Raw genomic sequence first — 18,016 nt, 5'->3', positions numbered from 1 at the left:
TGGAGGCGGCTCGTCTTTTCACATGCTAATGACTTCCTCCGCCGGCGTTATTAACCTCGCCGACCGGGAGGACTGCCGGGAATGACCGAGCGACGGCGGGAGATCGCCTTTGTCAGCGTTTAACGGCCAGTACACGACGTACCGTAATACAGTCCAGAGGCGGGCACGGCGGTGATGTAACAGCGCATCCTTGAGCCGCATCCTCCACAATGGCAGCCCATAATGCCTATCGACTATGTGTCATCTACGCACCGGGGAAGGTCACAGCGGGGTCGACACTTTCACCGACAGGAAAATTCTGAAAGGTATACGGTACATCCGCTACTACAGAGTACAGTACGGCATCCACTCGACGTGTGTAGTAAGAATTGTATCAAACTTACCTGAAATGCTCCGAATTAAACTGTCTTGTGTTGAGATAGGCTCCAGCACTCCCCGCGAAGCCCCTGTGAGGATAAGCGGCAAAGAAAATGCATGGACGGATGGTATCAAAATGAACGATGTTGTGCCACATCGGAATTGCCCTGCATCAAATTTGGATCGGATCGAACTGCATGCTAACGAATTGTCTCATGCTTAGCGCGAACTGAACTTGATGCGTCTGAATTGTATCAATTTCAATTTGGGGGAAGAAACTGAATTGAAGCACATTATATCAAATCATATCAAATCTACTAATTTTGTATATAAAGTTGAACCAAAGGCTGACATTGGATCTCACTGAACTGAATTCCACGCCATCCCATCATACTGGATCAAACCAAACTGCATCACACTAACACTGAATTGTAACAAATTGCATCTACATACATACATGCATATGCACATATATAATATATACGCACAGTATACAGTATATATGGATTTGTACAGTGTCCTATCATATGGTACACCACTGAGATTATATCACATCACAGGTGTTGAACTCGAGGCCTGGGGGCCAGATCCGGCCCGCTACATGATTTTATGTGGCCCACGAAGGCAAATGAAGTGATGACATGATTCTTAAAATTGTCATATTAATAATAATGTCGAGATACTGCAAGAATTTATGCGTTACCAAACATGAACAACAACTGAAAAACTCCTTATCCTTGATTTGTGACTCAAAACTAGTTCAATAAATTTCTTGTGGAAATATAATGAGTTGAGTAAAGACTTTCATGCCCTCACAATTTCAGCAGCCCTTGGAGGGAAACCATAACTACCACGCGGCCCTGACAAAAATGAGTTTGACACACCTGTATTAGATGATGAAGCAGTTTGTGGTATCACGTTGTATCACAGTAATGGCGATCAATAACTACGGATGCCACTTTATATTCTGCCACGCGGCGGGGGGAAGAAAAATAGCATAAACAAGAGGAAGGTGAACGTTAGCTGGCCGAGACCCAAATGCTGATTCCTCAACTTTCCTCCACTGTCAAGTACCCCCCCCCCCAAAAAAAAAAAAAAAAAAAAAAAAAGAAGCAAGGAGACTGCGCGTGGCTGGCGTTGTTTGCAACGTGACTTTCTTTGTCGCTTTGGCTCATTTAGCAACAAAGGCAGAAGGATAAAAAGGGGGAAGAAGTGTTAGAAATGAAACACAATGAACAGCTGATTAAAAGTACTGAAATTAATATCACTAAAACAGATATGAATATTCAAATGTTTTTAGAAACCAGCCTTATCCATCCATCCATCCATCCATCCATCCTTTTTCTTTGCCGCTTATCCTCATGAGGGTCGCAGCAGTGCTGGAGTGGGGTACACCCTGAACTGGTCGCCAGCCAATCGCAGTGCACATATAGACAGATAACCAATCACATTCACAATCACACCGAGGGGCAATTTAGAGTGTCCAATTAATGTTGCATGTTTTTGGGATGTGGGAGGAAACCAGAGTGCCCGGAGAAAACCCATGCAAGGCACAGGAAGAAATCGCAAACTCCACACAGGCGGGGCCAGGATCGAACCCAGGACCTCAGAACTGTGAGGCTAACGCTTTCCAGGTGATCCACTGTGCTGCCTCTGAATAAACATCTCAAGATATATGGATATATATAACGTATGGAAACAAATTTAAAAAACAATATACTTTTACTAATAAATTCCTTACCACTAATAAACTAAATAAGAATACAAAATATTGACAATCAAATATGACCGCAAAGATAACATAAAAATGCCTTTATAAAGTCAAAAGGTCTGGCATTCTAATAAATAAATATAAATACATAAAACAAAAATGTTTGGTTGTAAACTTTTGAAGTCTTTAAAAACACTTTCAAATAATTTTGATAAAGATCTTAATCGGCGGCGGCATGGTGGATCAGCTGGTAAAGCGTTGGCCTCACAGTTTTGAGGAGCCGGGTTCGATCCCGGCCCCGCCTGTGTGGAGTTTGCATGTTCTGCCCGTGCCTGCGTGGGTTTTCTCCGGGCACTCCGGTTTCCTCCCACATCCCAAAAACATGCAACGTTAATTGGACACTCTAAATTGCCCCGAGGTGTGATTGTGAATGCGATTGGTCATTTGTCTCGATGTGCCCTGCGATTGGCAGGCAACCAGTCCAGAGTGTACCCTGCCTTTTACCTGTTGACAGCTGGGATAGGCTCCAGCACTCCCGTGACCCTCGTGAGGATAAGCGGCAAAGAAAATGGATGGATGGATATTAATCGGCGTCCTGGGACGACTCCACTTGTTGCAAGAAATTCTACCAAATGTACATGTCATGAACGCAGTCAAGCTGGCGTGATCGCGGCACCTTGCGGGAACCGAACGAGCGCGCTGCCCGCGTCGCCACCTCACCCCAATTTCCCGAGTCTCTCACTTTGAACGCTCGGCGGCTCAACACGACGCCGCTCGCCAGATAAAGGAACGGACTCCGCGTCGCCATGGCAACAGATGAAGAGACGCGGCCCTCGGTGGAACGTGGGGGGGAGGGGGGGGGCACCGCCGGTTCACTCGTCAGGAAAAGCTGCCATGGCAACAGACTTATCACAAGCGAGGGGCGAAGAGGAGGAAGAGGACGCCGGGTGCCATGGCAACGTGGCTGGCCTGGGCAGGAAGTGACATCGGCTTCGATGAGGACTTGACCCCGGCTATATTTCCTGCAGAAATGACGGAAGAAGATGGCAGAAAAAAAAACAAAAAGCAAAAAAAACCCACGGCTGCTGCAAGTGGTGACGTCGCTTGTTGCTAGGCAGAAATGGTGTGGCACCATTTCCAGAAAATCACGCGTGAATATGTCTCGTCTACACCTCACTCGTTTGTCGCCACGTGGGTGGAGGGAGAGAGGGAGCGGGGGGGGGGGGAACAATAGTGCTCATTATGCCGATTCTCCTTGTCCTTTCTCTGCCAGGATTGGCAGCTCAGTCTGGGTTGTGATGTCACCGATACCGCGTCGTCGTCGTCATCATTCCCCTGTGGAGTAGAGCACACCTGTAAAGGTAAAAGGGGTATTTGTGGGAGGAAAAAAAAAAAAAATCACCTCACCCATTGCAAACTCCTGAATGCTTAAAAAAATTACATTTCTGTAATTACATGAGGAAAACACTGTAAAATACAACCGTGTTACATAGGAAAAATGACCACAAACTCCGTTCCTATAATGAAAATCTGATCATTTTTAAAATATATATATATTTTCCAGAATTGGAACAAATGAGCATTTATCAAAATATATAATCACAGCAAACCTTATAAAAAAAATTCAAAAAAATTAAATACAAACAACACATTGTTTAAACATGAGAATAAAACTATTTTTAAACTTAATATTACAAATACGTTTGTACAAAGAACAAACAGACAAAAACCTGACTGCTAATAAATACCTGATTAAAAGTAAACTACCGGGAGTCCTCGGTCTACGACTGAGATCCGTTCCTAGAGTACTGACTTCACTCGAGTTTCGACTTAAGTCGGATTCCGCCATTAAAGTCAGAATTTACATCAAAATACATTCTATAAAAAAATAAATACATTGAAATAAACAAGAGAAGAAGAAGGGGAGGCTGTGCTAAGCTATCGCAAAGGAACCTGGTCCTCAATCCTCTCCATCTCGACAAGATTTGTGATCAATGCATCCGACATAGGAATGGAACCTTTCACAAGCGCTAATAGCCCCGTCACACCATGACGTTCTGGTCAACGTTCTCTGAACATTTCAATCGTTCTATTTTTCAGCGTTCTCAAACGCGGATGACAAATCTGGCGTGTGATTAACGTGTGTCTAACGCACGAGAAGCGTGTACCCCTAAAAACCATTAGCGTGTGCTAACGTGTCACTGGCGCGCGACGAGCGATTTGTCAATGTTAGACGAGCGTGTTGAGCGTGTGACTAAACGGGTGAATAACGACAGAATAGCGTTTTGCTGGCGTGTAAATTTCACAGTGGAACGGGAACGAAAACGTTGGAAATTTCATACTCACTTCAGTTGTTCTTGTGAGTTTGAAAAGTCAGCATCATGCCGCCTAGACGAAAAAAAGGTGGTGTGCGGACTTCAGCAACTAGCGCTGCAAGTAAGAATGCAAAGCATCGGTTTATATACCCGTCCGTATGCATGGACGTTCGGGAAACGACTTTAGTTACACGCCGTGTGCGCTAGGGGATTGTTCAGCGGTCGTTGACAGGTCGCCAGTGAGCCGTTCACTGCAAAGCAAACGATTAAGTAACAACCAAGTAACGACTGACTAACAATAGCCAAACGCGTGCGACGCTCGGCGAACGTTAGTAAAACGTTCCACGAACGTTCTTGAACGTTCTGCAGCGTTTAAAATTAAACACGGATGAACGCTGGTCTCGTTGAGAAGTTTTGTGCATGTTCAAAACTTTTTTCCGGACCGGCGTTCTCCGCCGATTCCCAGTGAACAATGACGTTCACTACCGACCATGGGCGACTACCAACGTTTCCTCAAACGCTGACCAGAACGTCATGGTGTGACGGGGCCATTCGATACGGGCTTTGTCTTTAATAATTGTCACCACGGTGGAGCGACTGACGCCTTGGTGCTGTTGGTGTCTCTCCTTTCTCCAATCTTTGTATGATCTTGACCTTCGTTTCCATGGTAATGGATTTTCTTTTGGCTGCAGAAGCATTTCTAAAAAGACAGAGCTTTTTTCTTTGGGGCCGTAATGTCGAAAAAGGAGGGCGAAAAATGCAAAGATACTCCCGGCGCACAAACACCGGACAAGCGTTAGCCAGACAAAATGGCGGACGGGGGACGGGCATTGTAAAGTCGAAACTTCGTAGGTCAACACCGTCTTAACCCGAGGACTCCCTGCATAATAAAAACTGCCTTTGTACAAGGATCTTCTTTCACGTAACAAAGACCTTACCGCTTTTGAGCTCCTCGTGCCCTTTGCAAGATAAGTAAACAAACAAGTCACGTTACATCTTGGCTCGCATCGGCACGGGGAAAAAAAACTAAACAGAATGGATTTTCCAGAGATGCGAGCACTTGATGTGTTTATTGTACATCATCGATCCAGTGCACGTGACGGGATTATGTGAAGTTGCCGACGAACACCCCACCATCACCAAATTTTGTTAGTACCGTAGTAGCCAGGGGGGTCACCCAAAGTTTTGTCCGATACCGTTAAACATTTAGAAGGTGATAATAAACGAAATTATGTGAAAAAATGGGAGACACTTGGCATAGAGACCCATATTTCATGCTGAAGTCGATGTTTTCGCCGATAAGAAATTGGACCATCAACCCGCTTCCGCTTGTCTCGGACAACTGGATCTACACATGTATCTGGTTGCGTTAGTTGTCGAGATTTACAGTGAAGCGTAGAAAAGTCTGGACTATTACAAATACTTTGTTGCTGGATCTGTTCTCATCAGGAATTGATCCCACATCATGACGGGTTGACGGCTTGGGAACACGGAAGCGTGTTCGGCCAAACGTTAACCTTTGCCGAAATACATCGATCTTTTCAGCTAGTATTCAATACAAATACCAATATTTAAATAAATGACCCCTGGTTTGACACAAAGTCACATTCATTAACTATGATTGGGGGGGAAAAAAAAAAGACAGCAAGTCGGCTCCTCCGTACATGGAAGCGTATTACGGCCACACATTAAACTTCAGACTTTTTTTTTTTTTTTTTAAATATGCATTGCTCTCAAACGAGTTCATTGTGTGTTTAAAAAAAAGAAAATAAACCGCCGGGATAGGCCTCAGCCCCCGTACATGGAAGCGTGTTGCGGCCACACGTTAACCTACATAAACATCACTGTGACCGACGGTTTATTTTCTTTTTTTTAAATACGCACTGGACACATTTGAGAACAATGCATATTTAAAAAAAAAAAAAAACATCTGTCGGGGAGAGGTTTACTAAAGTTTAATGTGTACGTTGGTTGTTTTTTTTTTTTTTTTTTAACCCATTGTTCTCAAATGAGCCAATTTGGCATTAAAAATACTTATTGGTAATTTGAGATTGAGAAGAATAATTCCTACCTGAAATGAAGCGATCGCTACACAGGCGTGTGTGTATTTTGGTTGGGCACCACCCATCACGTTTAATTACCGAAATCCATTGATCTTTTCTGGAATTTTTAGATTGTATCCCATAGAATGACCTCTTTGAATATCTATCTCGTCTGTTGTGACAACCAACAGCACAACACGTCTCGGGTATTGTAAATATTTAGCTCCGGTTCAATGTCCCCCATAATGTCAAGCAGCTCCGTTTGACCGGCAATATGGTGCCATGAAAATACAAGGTGAAACGTAAATAAAAAAAATAATAAAAAAAATCCACATTCACACAAGTACGTGTCATATAGTTAATGCAAAGTCTCTTTTCGCCACTTTACTATGGCAACCGCCATTTTGCCCAATAGAAATAAACAGAAAAAAAGTTCTTGAGTTTGCTTCTCTCACCAGTTAGCGACTAAACCCAATACACAACTTATAAAACCTCATGACAGCTAAAATTCAGCATAACAGAAATAAGTGTGTGGATGTGAGTGCGCGTGCACACAAACACGCACAGATACACACAAATGAAAAGCATCGCGAGCCACTTCATCTTTCATCGCTCAATTATTCATATCCGGTCTTCAGCGCGGCAGCAGGGAGCGCGTGTGGAAATATCCTGTTGTGCTCATTAAATATGCACGCGCTCATTATCGGCGCGCAGACTTTTTGGCAGCCTATTTGCATGTTTGAGGACGCGCGCAAACGAGGGAGCCGGCGCCCCGCTGATCTTGATTTGACTCGACGACGTTAAGACCATGAAAAATTCAGCCGCTAAAGTCACGCCGGCTATTTTGGGAGACGGAAACGGGCATTATTGCATCAGGGGATGCGAGGGGAAGGCGGCGCCTTGGTGACCGTTTCCTGTTCTACGGTTAGCATCGCGCTTCATACATCACTTTATCCCCGAAGTGCTCGCTGAGCTGAATTCTGGTGAGATTTGCAGGTGTCACGGGCAGGATTATTATTACTATTATTACTATTTTATCGATTACTCACTACAACTGCATGTGAGGTACTTTAGGCTTTAAAAGGCGGGTCCAGCGTGGTGAGTGACGTGGGTGTCGAAGAATGAGAGTGTAGAGATGGCTGACTGTTTCTCTTACACTTTTGTTTTTCAATATAATTATTAAATATTTCCAGCCCAAGCTCACAATAGCAGTATGTTTCAACCTTAGCATTAGCATTAGCACTTGTGTACATATGTTGCGTTGATGCTTGTGGACTTAAAGGCCCGGTCGCTTCCTGCTCCTCATCTTCCCTTGGTTTCTGTTCAGCGCGTACTTTACGTGTGTAATAATTCACCAGCATACTTGTGATTAAAAACGAATTTCCAACCAGCAGCAACGCCAGGGGGCCTCATGCAGAAGGAGCTGACAAAAGAGAGAAGCTTTAAAATTGGTGCGACAAATTCAAACGGAACACATTTGAAGAACGGAAAGGGAAAATGGCCACTCGTTAGCAAAGGGAGGAAGCAACCGGGTCCTATTTGCATAAAACATACTTCATGAGTTCTTCTTAAGGCTGCTTTCGTAATATTGCAGTAAAGCGTTGTAGGGTACTGACCTCTAGTGGTGGAAAACCTCACTTCATCTTCATTGGTCACATCGTTAGGCACACCGATTGTGTCCACTGGGAAGCCATATTTCATTTCCAAAAGTAAACAGATGATTTAGTTGTACATGCAATGCAATTAATCACAATAAAATGAAGGAAAATAATTTTAATTTTAATTTGAAACTTTGTTTCAGCTCGAGTTATCCCCCAAGCTTTAGTTTTTTATTTAAAAGCGCTCCATAGATGTATAATGAAATAAAAATAATTAAAAGTGTCAATTTTAAATAAATGAAAAATAATAGCGAGCATGAAAAACAGCAAGACAATAGAATAAAATTTGAATTAAAAGTTATTGTAAAAAAAATCAATACAACTAATGAAAAATGAAAATTTCATTCTGATAAAAATAAACATGGTTTCAGTATCCATCCACCCATCCATCCATTTCTCCTCACATGGGTTTCAGAGGTTTGAGTATTCAGCCATCCATTTTCTTCACCGCTTGGTTGTGGGAAGTGCTGGAGCCTATCCCAGCTGTCAGCGGGCAGGAGGCGGGGTACACCCTGAACTGGTTGCCAGCCAATCACAGGGCACATCGAGACTAACGGCTGCAATCCCAATCACACCTTGGGGCAATTTAGGGTGTCCAATTAATGTTGCATGTTTTTGGGATGTGGGAGAAAACCCACACAGGCACGGGGAGAACATGCAAACTCCACACAGACAAGTCCAGGGTGGAACCCGGGACCTCAGGACTGCGAAGCCAACGCTTTACCAGCTCAACCACCGTCCCGCCATGTTTCAGCGTAATAGATAAAAAAAGAAATCAGAAATATTACAGAGCAAAAATGTAACATTCATAATAAAATGTATAGCATGAAATAAAAGGAAATTCAAATAAAAATTGTGTATTAAAGTAGTCATTTTTGTATGTAATTCCTCAAATGTCCAACAGATGCCCCCACCGCACCATTTTCACTCAGTCACACAAAGAGACACGTGACACAATTCATCTTGTGTAACATTGATAGAATCGCTTTACTATTTACAAGCCGTCATACAGGAAGACCAAAAGGAAAACGCGCACGATACGGTACATAAAACAAAAACCATGTAAACATATGATTGTCACTCACTGCCAGTCACAAACAAAGTCCAGAAATAAATAAATCTACATTAATCTGTACAATATGCACACGAAGAGAGTAACTTTGGGTCCCCACGTAAAACAAAACAAGCGGACGTACACGGGTCGCGATCACAGCAACATCCAGCCACCTTTTTTTCTTCTTTTTTCGTTTTAATAAATTGATCACCAGTGCATCTTCCAAAAAAAAAAAAATGAAAATTAAAAAAAAAAAAATAACAGGAGGTCATTTCATTATGTACAGGTAGAACAACACGTTCTCATTCCATAAATGTGTGGGGATCCTTGTCCGGTCGGGATCAAGGCAACAAGCGTAGGTCGGCGAGGGGATCGAACGGGAGGACTGTGTGTGTGTGTGGTGTGTGTGTGTGTGTGCTGGCAGGCTAGCGAACAACACACTCGGCACGTCGGACACGTCGTCAAAGTCTTTGGAGTCTCTCGCTTGGCTTGAGGAGTCAGCCGGAATTCAAGTATTCCAGAGCCACTTCGTAGCAGAACTTGTACTGCTCCTGCATCGGGAAAAGGCGGACGGACAACAGTTCAGAAGGACGGGTTTTTGCACCTGCGCACACAACACTGGTGAATAGACTGCTTTAAAATTGTAGCGCTGCGTGTCTGACGAAAACCAAGAGGATGCAAAAATTGCTCTATTCGTGTAAAAGGGAAGAGGAATGTGTTGAAATATGAGGATCTTGCACTAAAACGCCGACACACTCCGAATGTTCTCAGTCGTGCAGAACGACGTCCTTGTGTCGTTTCTCCACTAGTGGGCGCCCTGACGCCTTTCAACCCAATGCGCATCTTTCCCGATGGCGGTCTTCCCGTCCCGGTTCTCGCGCAAGCCTTTGCAACAGGGCTCGGGAACCTTTTAGGCGGAGAGAGCCATAAACGGCAAATATTTTAAAATGTAATTCCAAAAGAGCCATCCAATGTTTTTAAAACTAAATACAAATGTGTTCGTACATTTTATGTAAGACCAAATCTTTATGAGTACAATAAGTCTCTAAATTCATTTAAATAATATTATACTGTTGCTGACCAATGACGACAAAAGTACTTTTTACCATTAATGCGACTTCGTTGCTGATGGCTTAGTCGTCTGTTTCATACGTTATTAAAGGTCCACTGTCATGAAATGCATGATTTTTAGTATGTTATTGATGGAAAAAAATGGCAGCCAGTGTGGTCCCATGCCTTTTTTCCCCCCACCACAAAACATGATTTTGACGTTTATACGGCTTTTAGTAAATCCCGCCATGAAAATTTTCTCAGGAAGCAGGAAGTGACGTAAAGGACACCGTCGCACCCTAGTGGACTCGTTTGTTTCCATTAGTTTTACCTACGGTAAGCTAGCTCGTTGTTCCTTCGTGTTAGCCAAAATGCCGGCTCGTTGCATTGCTGGATATTGCTCGAACACTGGGGAGGATGGATTTACCCTTCGTAAGTTTCCAAGAGACCCGGTTCGTCGTGAAAAATGGATTGCGCGGGTGGAATTGACGAGAGCTTTGTGGGTTTCAAATGACAGGTCGGTGTGTATACAACTACAAAAAAAAAAATATATATATACTTTGGGGGGGGGACCACGTAATCTGTCTCTCATAACATAACAAAAGATCCGCGTATGTATGACATGGATGCTAAATGTCTGGATGTGTGCGTCGGATGGCTTCCGCGTCGGTGCACATGTGGTGCAAAAATGTCGGCGAACTTTTTTCTGACCACGCCGTCACGCGATCGACCAGAACTTCCTCGCGATCGACACATTGAGCACTGTGCGAGCCATACGCAACCACCAAAAGAGCCAGGTGTGGCTCGCGAGCCACAGGTTCCCGACCCCTGGTTTACAACAACAACGGCGGTTTACGTTCGTCCTGCAAAAGCGCCCGAGCAAGATTTTACAGCAAAATTAGGGGGTGGGTTGGCTCACCAGTAGGTCCACCATGTTGGGCTTGTTGTTCCGCAGCGTCTTGACGGCGTGAAAGACGTCGACGGCGCGCTGGTGCTGCAGCATCTCGCACACGATGCTGATGGCGCAGAAGGTCCCGCTGCGCCCGCCGCCGTTCCTGACGAGGCACCCGCGTTAACTATTAGCATTAGCAAGGCCAAGGAGGGTTGTACAAATAAACAAGTAAAAGTCAATGAAATGTACATTTAATTGTCCCTTGAGGGATTAAACTTGTATTCCAAATGGTAGAAGATCCACCCATCCATTTTCTTAGCCGCTTATCCTCACAAGGGTCGCGGGGGAGTGCTTTTGTCATCCATGATTCGATTCAAACCATGAGTCATAGCTGCCAATTTGATTCAAGGATGAAATGAATCAGTGGCGATTCAGCAACTCCATCTATCCATTTTCTTTGCTGCTTATCCTCACGAGGGTCGGCGGGATTGCCGGAACCTATCCCAGCTGTCAACGGGCAGGAGGCGGGGTACACCCTCAACTGGTTGCCAGCCATCGCAGGGCACATCGAGACAGACAACAGCCGCACTGACAATCACACCTGCGGGCAATTTAGAGTGCCCAAATAATGTTGCACGTTTTTGGAATGTGGGAAGAAACCGGAGAGCCCGGAGAAAACCCACGCAGGCACGGGCAGAACATGCAAACTCCACACAGGCGGGATTGAACCCCGGACCTCAGAACTGTGAGGCCAACGCTTTACAGCTGAGCCGCCGTGCCGCCATGATAGAAGATACATTGAATTATTATTTCCAATTAATTAGTATTCAATTTTAGATGTGATTATATTTTGTATTTAAATTGGTTATTTTTATCTATATAAAAGGTCGAGGGGGGTGCTGGCACCCATCCCAGCTGACTACACCCTGAACTGGTGGCCCTCCAATCGTAGGGCACACACACGTATAAGCAAACAATCATTCACACCTACGGGCAATTTGCAGACATCAAATAACCTACCCTGCAACAGTTCTCCTCTTCTGATTAGTTACTGGTGTAAACTTTGACTTTTCGGCGGAAAGCCTTGTTTTATTTTGTACATAAAAATCCAAAGAGACCAACACTTGGGAAGAGAACGTCCGGGTGCAATAAATGCGAGCGTCCACTAGGTGGAAGTGTTGCCACTCTAAGCCGAGTAGGTTTGTTGTGGGACTTACAAACAGTGGACCACAGTGCGTCCCTCGCCGCCGTCGTACTCGTCCTGCCACTTGTCCACCTGGCGGATGAGCTTGAGGAAGGAGCGCTTGGACATGGGCGTGTCCCGGTACATGGGCCAGCCCAGGAACTGGAACTGCTGCACCATGCGGTACCCGTCCTGGGGCTGAGCGAAGCACAGAACGGTCAAAATGCGGAAGGTGACGACTACACAGAAGATGTGCCTGCGTGTAGGTCTTATAGACTTCTTGGTGGGGGGAGGGGGGCCGGCCCCCAGACAGGTCGGATATCTTTGTATTTAGTGCACAAATTAGCACCACTTTGGACCAAACAAATTGAATGCAGAATTGAGGATGGCAACAGGAGAAGTTGCAAAATGGGTATTGACGTACGCAATCAGGCTGGAGGGAAACACTTCTTTTTCTCTAATTTGTTTGAGGAACAATTTGGACAAAAAGTGAGTTCGTCAGCAGCGGGTCGGCATTTAAAGTTTCCTTACGCGTATTATTCCCGAACCGACAATGGGGGAGCATTGCCAAATTGGCAGATGGTAACCGGTTTTTCTTTCCCAGAACTTGACGGCAGTGCTCCGATTTGTACATTTTTTTCGAAAAAGGATCTGTTTTTCGGAACGCACACGGCGCAAGGCCTGCAAACTACCGAGGCGGGAACCGATAGCTCCCGTCCGTCTCTTGGGGCCCCGTACCAGCGAGTAGCCACTAGTTGCCTGACAGAGAACCGAGAGTCGTTGCAGCGCTGCAGTTTTGTCATTGCTACGGGCCAATGTCCGCTGTATCTCGGGGACCGCCTTCGGCTCGGGGCCCCGAGGCAATCGTCTACGTTGCCTTTCCTGTGTCGGAATCTGTGTGAGACGCCAAAAGCGAAGGGCGCCGTGGCTCCCAGGAGACCGGCACTGATGGATGAGCACGGTTACCGCGGGAGACACGCGGTTAAGCAATCAGCAAAGATCCAGACGCTCGAAATCGCACCCCAGACACGTGGATCGATATCTGCCGTCAGCCGTCGCCTGCGATCGGATGAGCCCGGACGCGGCACGTACGCGCAAGACGTTCAAACGGTGCAAAGGTCGGGGGTTGAAGTCGCCTTTTGGCAGAGTTGATGGGCGTGACGTAAGGGGGGAAAAAAGATTTATCATGAATTAATAAAGATAGATGACATTTCTAGAGAACAAAACAGTAAAAATATGTATTTAATGTGAAAGGGTTTTTTTTTTGTTCAGGAAATGTTTATGATTATACAATAGATTTACCAAAAATGTCTGAGAAAAAAAAAACCTCAATGTTGGAAAATGTATTTTCTAAAAGGTTCTCAATGTAAGTTTCAGTCCAATTGTTATGTACACCTGCCCAATAAAAAGATTAAAAAAAGAAATAAAAACACTAAAATGACAAATTAAATTTAGCTAAAAATTGTTTAAAATAAAATATAAACTTATCTTTCATTCAAGAAAATATTTTCCCCCAAAAGTTAAGAAAAAAAAAATTAAAAATGCTTTTCAACAGTAAAATTTTCATTATTATTTGATCATGTATAATTATGATGTATTATTATTGTTTAATATTTATTTGGCATTTTAATTACAAGCTTAACTTATTGCATATTTGAATGATTTGTGATTTTGGATGGTTGATTCTTTTTTGTTCTGCATTTTGGCAATACACAGTGTTTATATAATATACATGATTACACAAACAGTATTTGAATATTTTTTGTTTGTTCTCGCAAAACTTGGCTAACAAAACAAAAAGGCCAGTTCGCGCAAGTTCCTGCGACAATGTTGATTGTGCTCTATTAGAGTAAAACAAAAAAAAATGGAAAAAAAAAAAAACAAAAACCAAAAAACAAGCGAGCTAACAGAAGGCCTCGGCCTCTGCACAGCTTGAACGCACAAATGGCGGCGACTGAGTGGGATGTGTGAGGTGTGCCGGCAGAATAAATTGTCACAGGGAGGAAAACAAGTTGGGAGGAAAACTTACAAAAAAAAAATAAAAAAAAATAAAGGGAAGCAAAAACTCACTAAACATTTAGCGTGCGCGTACCCGAGCTGCGTTATAGATGCGGAATATTCTGCTGATGATGTCCTCCTCCAGGTCGGCGGACACAAACTCCACCTGGATGGGTCCGTGACGGTGGACGCCGTTTTCGGGCCAATACTGAGGGCACAACTGTGGACAGATAAAAAAAAAAAAAAAAAACACGATGCGTCACTACATGGATCAAAATAGAAGATCATGTCTTTGAAAGAAAAATAAAAAAAAAACATACATTTCTTTGAAAAAAACCATGAAGAAAAAAATATTTATTTATAAAGATGAATCTTGAGAAACAATCTGCTGACATGTTTTTTTTTTTAAATTGTCACATGGGGAAAAAAAAAGTTATAGTATATATATATATATATATATATATATATATATATATATATATATATATAAAGTTGAAGTTTTATGCTACTTTTTAAATGGTCGTGCTTATCATAAAAAAATCAGACTTTTGAGGAAAAAAAATATTTGAGGAATAAGTCAAGGATGTTCCCCCCCAAGAAATTATTTTTTGAGAAAGTTAATTTTTGGCAGATATTTCAAAAGACTGGAGAAAGTCTGGAGAAAATATGTACAAAAAAATGAAACAATTGAAAGCAAACATTTTTTCAATTAAAAAAAGTCGCATACTACATTTATATACACTACTACAAAAAAAACAAAAGCAAATTATTGCTGTTGTATTGTAATTATTTTAATAGAAAAAAATTTTCAAGAAATAAAATTGTTTTTTTTTTGGTAGAGAAATTACAAAACTTTTTTTTTGACAACCACATCATGACTTTTTTGAAGCTGCCATATTATTCCCAAAAAATTTAGGAACTGTTGCCATTTTCTTGTCATACTGTACACTCACCTCCCCCAATTGATACTATGAAAAAAAAAAAAAAAAACTAATGAAGACATCAGCCATATTTGTATATTTAAAAGAATGCTTCGGTCTGGCGCTTCCCAGGAGAAGCACGAGTGTGTGTATTTTGTGCGCGGGTATCCCACATGTGGATCGCTCGCACGGGAACACCACACGGAGAGACGCTCACTCACTCGCTCGCTCGCTCACACGACGGCGAACAAACAAGAAAAAAAAAAAAGAAAGAAAAAAGCCCACTTGTGAAGGGTTGAAATCGCGCACACACACACACGCAAGTGCACAACGTACACAATCTGCGTTGTGTGCTGATGTGTGACGAGCACGGATGGAGACGGTGACGGCCGACACGGCACGCTCCCTCGCCACCGCCGCCAGGCGCACTTCCTGCCCGCCTCCCCGCCTCGGTCGTCTACAGTGAGAATTTCCAATGAAAGGCTTCCCCCTCTTCCTCGGCCGGGGAGGGGGCGGAGGAGGGCTGCCGGCTTTGATGGGCGGCTGTTATGACGGAGCCTCGGGCTGAGAAATGTGGAGAGCGACCGGAGCAGCTCGCTCAGCTCACTGATACGCAATATTTTTTTTTTTTTTTTTTTTTTTACCCACATTTCATTGCTGTTGCACGACACAGGAGGCCCTTGGACTTCACCATATTTCTCATTGGTTGAGAACACGTTCCCACTGACATTTTGGACTTTCAACATACTTTTTTCTTATATTAACCCAGTAATAACTATATAATACTCTATCAGTTAAATAAATTCATGCATTTCTTTTCATTTTTATTTATCTTTTTCATTCAAAAACCTTTCAAATCAAAAGGTACTTTGTTTCATTTACTTTTTTTCCCCCTAAATGATCAAAAGGATTCAATTTTAACATTTATATAAAATTTAAAAAAACATTAAAAAAAAAGAAACAAATTGCAAATTAAATTAATAATAAAAATGAAAGAAAATTAAATTACATTTTAAAAAGTAAAAAAATCAAGATTAATTTCTAGGGATTGGGAAGATAAATAAATAAAGGATGATTAAAATGAAATAATGCAAATAAATATTCATTAAATAGAAAAAAAACTAAAGCTAAAATGTAAATTAAAAACTAAGTAAGTTAATCTGTTCTAATCTTTTCCGAGCATTTTTTTAGTCCTGTAGCAGAATTAAAAATAAACTGATTTTAAAAAGTCAAAAAATGTAAATTTGATTTTAGCGATTGGGAAGCTAAAAAAAAATATTAAAATTAAAAATGCAGATACATTTTCATTAAATAGAAAAAAAACTAAAGCTAAAATGCAAACTAAAAACTAAGTAAAATAATCTTGAAGATTTTACTTAGTTTTCACATCATTTTTTTAGTCCTGTAGCAGAAACAAAAATAAACAAATTAGATTTTAAAAAGTAAAAAAATAAAAATTTGATTTTAGGGTCTGGGAAAATAAAATTAATAAAAAAAGGATTATTAAAATAAAAAGATGCAGATACATTTTCATTAAATAGAAAAAAAAACTAAAGCTAAAATGTAAACTAAAACTAAGTAAGTTAATCTGTAAGCTTTTCCTGGCATTTTTTTAGTCCTGTAGCAGAAACCTGGAGGTTTTGTACTAACTCTCACTGGAGGGTGTGTACACTTGTGCAACCAAATTACCAAAGAAGATTTTTTGCTTCAGCTCTTGAAATTATTATTTTTCTAAATGGTGGCAAAAAGTTTGAAATGATTCATCTTGATGTCATTTGTTGCGATCACAAAAGCGTGCCGTGGAGACGAAATATCCACTGCAGCTGTTTTGTGGTCACGATAGCGTGAAAGGGGGCTTAGAGCGCACCTGGGCCGGGTCGACGTCGTTGAGCATGACGATGGAGGTGCAGTGGTAGTCCAGAACCAGCCTCCAGAAGTCCTTAACCGTGTTGGGCAGAGGATGCTGCGTCACGATGAACGCGGATGGCTGCTTGTAACTCTGCCGAGGAGGAGAGAAACAGACACGTCGGACGTTTGGAACATTCCGGACTGAGTTGTAGGCGCGCAGTCGTCGGAGCGTAGTGCAAGAACTCCATAATGCAGTGTTCAAGCCGAGGAGACGCGATGTTTCTCCGAAGGCTGACACGGCCACCATCTGGCGGGCAAAGCTGACGCGCCAGATGGTGGCTTTGACCGAAGAGACCCGAAAGAGACAGAAACCGTGTGGAAAAAGGTCGGGCGCTCATAAAAATGAAAAAAAAAAGCTACATTAATGACAACAGGATGACGGCTTTAGCACGATCGCTTGATAGCTACAGGATGCTAATCTGTTGCGTGGTTACGGAAGTTCTTTGCTACTATTTGAATGGAAAAAGCTGCCGCTAACATCCACGCTAATCTCTCCGGCGACTGTTCGACAACTGCGATGAAACTGCCGGACAACGGTTGTTTCTTACGTCCATGAGGGCGGCGTTGATGTAATTGGAGCTCTCGCCGTCGATGGTGATGAGGAAAGGCAGGCAGCGGTCGGGCGGCAGCACGTCCATGCAGCGGTTCTTCTCGTGGTTCCTGGGAAGCAGCGCGATGCTGCAGTCCTCCACCCGCAGCGTGGGCGTCACCATGTTCAGCGTCTGCGACAGTGGGAAGGAAAAACACCAGCAGGCTAGTTAGCCACATGCTAACAGTATGGGCGAGGACATTTTACGATTAAGGTGAGTTTTTGGGGCATCCAATTTCTCAGTTTCGAGATAAGTTCCCTGAACTAATTGAATATGTCAACTGCGACACACGTTTTATACTTTCGGTAGCAAGTGACCCTCGCAGAAAGCAGGAAATA

The 18,016-nt window shown here is 42.9% G+C and overlaps 1 protein-coding gene and 1 long non-coding RNA gene across 9 annotated transcripts in view; one reads left to right on the top strand and one right to left on the bottom strand.

Moving 5' to 3' along the window:
• The first annotated feature begins 196 nt into the window (after positions 1-196).
• LOC133510954 (uncharacterized) lies at positions 197-8,533 on the top strand. The gene is made up of 3 exons (XR_009797745.1): positions 197-305; positions 3,342-3,429; positions 8,499-8,533. It is a non-coding gene; the product is annotated as an uncharacterized LOC133510954 (long non-coding RNA).
• Positions 8,534-9,089: 556 nt separating this feature from the next.
• LOC133510523 (receptor-type tyrosine-protein phosphatase mu-like) overlaps positions 9,090-18,016 on the bottom strand; it is a 211,748-nt gene continuing 202,821 nt past the window's right edge. For all 8 annotated transcript variants that reach the window (XM_061838533.1, XM_061838535.1, XM_061838534.1 and 5 more), the window contains 6 exons: positions 17,637-17,810; positions 17,048-17,179; positions 14,355-14,480; positions 12,297-12,460; positions 11,107-11,242; positions 9,090-9,688 (listed from right to left, as the gene is read on the bottom strand). In XM_061838533.1, the coding sequence (XP_061694517.1) occupies positions 9,635-9,688; positions 11,107-11,242; positions 12,297-12,460; positions 14,355-14,480; positions 17,048-17,179; positions 17,637-17,810 (786 nt within the window). In that variant the 3' untranslated portion in view covers positions 9,090-9,634. The remainder of the gene's footprint in view (positions 9,689-11,106; positions 11,243-12,296; positions 12,461-14,354; positions 14,481-17,047; positions 17,180-17,636; positions 17,811-18,016) is intronic.

This window comes from Syngnathoides biaculeatus, chromosome 13 (genome assembly GCF_019802595.1).
Source record: "Syngnathoides biaculeatus isolate LvHL_M chromosome 13, ASM1980259v1, whole genome shotgun sequence".
Lineage (NCBI taxonomy): Eukaryota > Metazoa > Chordata > Actinopteri > Syngnathiformes > Syngnathidae > Syngnathoides > Syngnathoides biaculeatus.
This window is presented reverse-complemented; position numbering and strand designations above follow the sequence as displayed.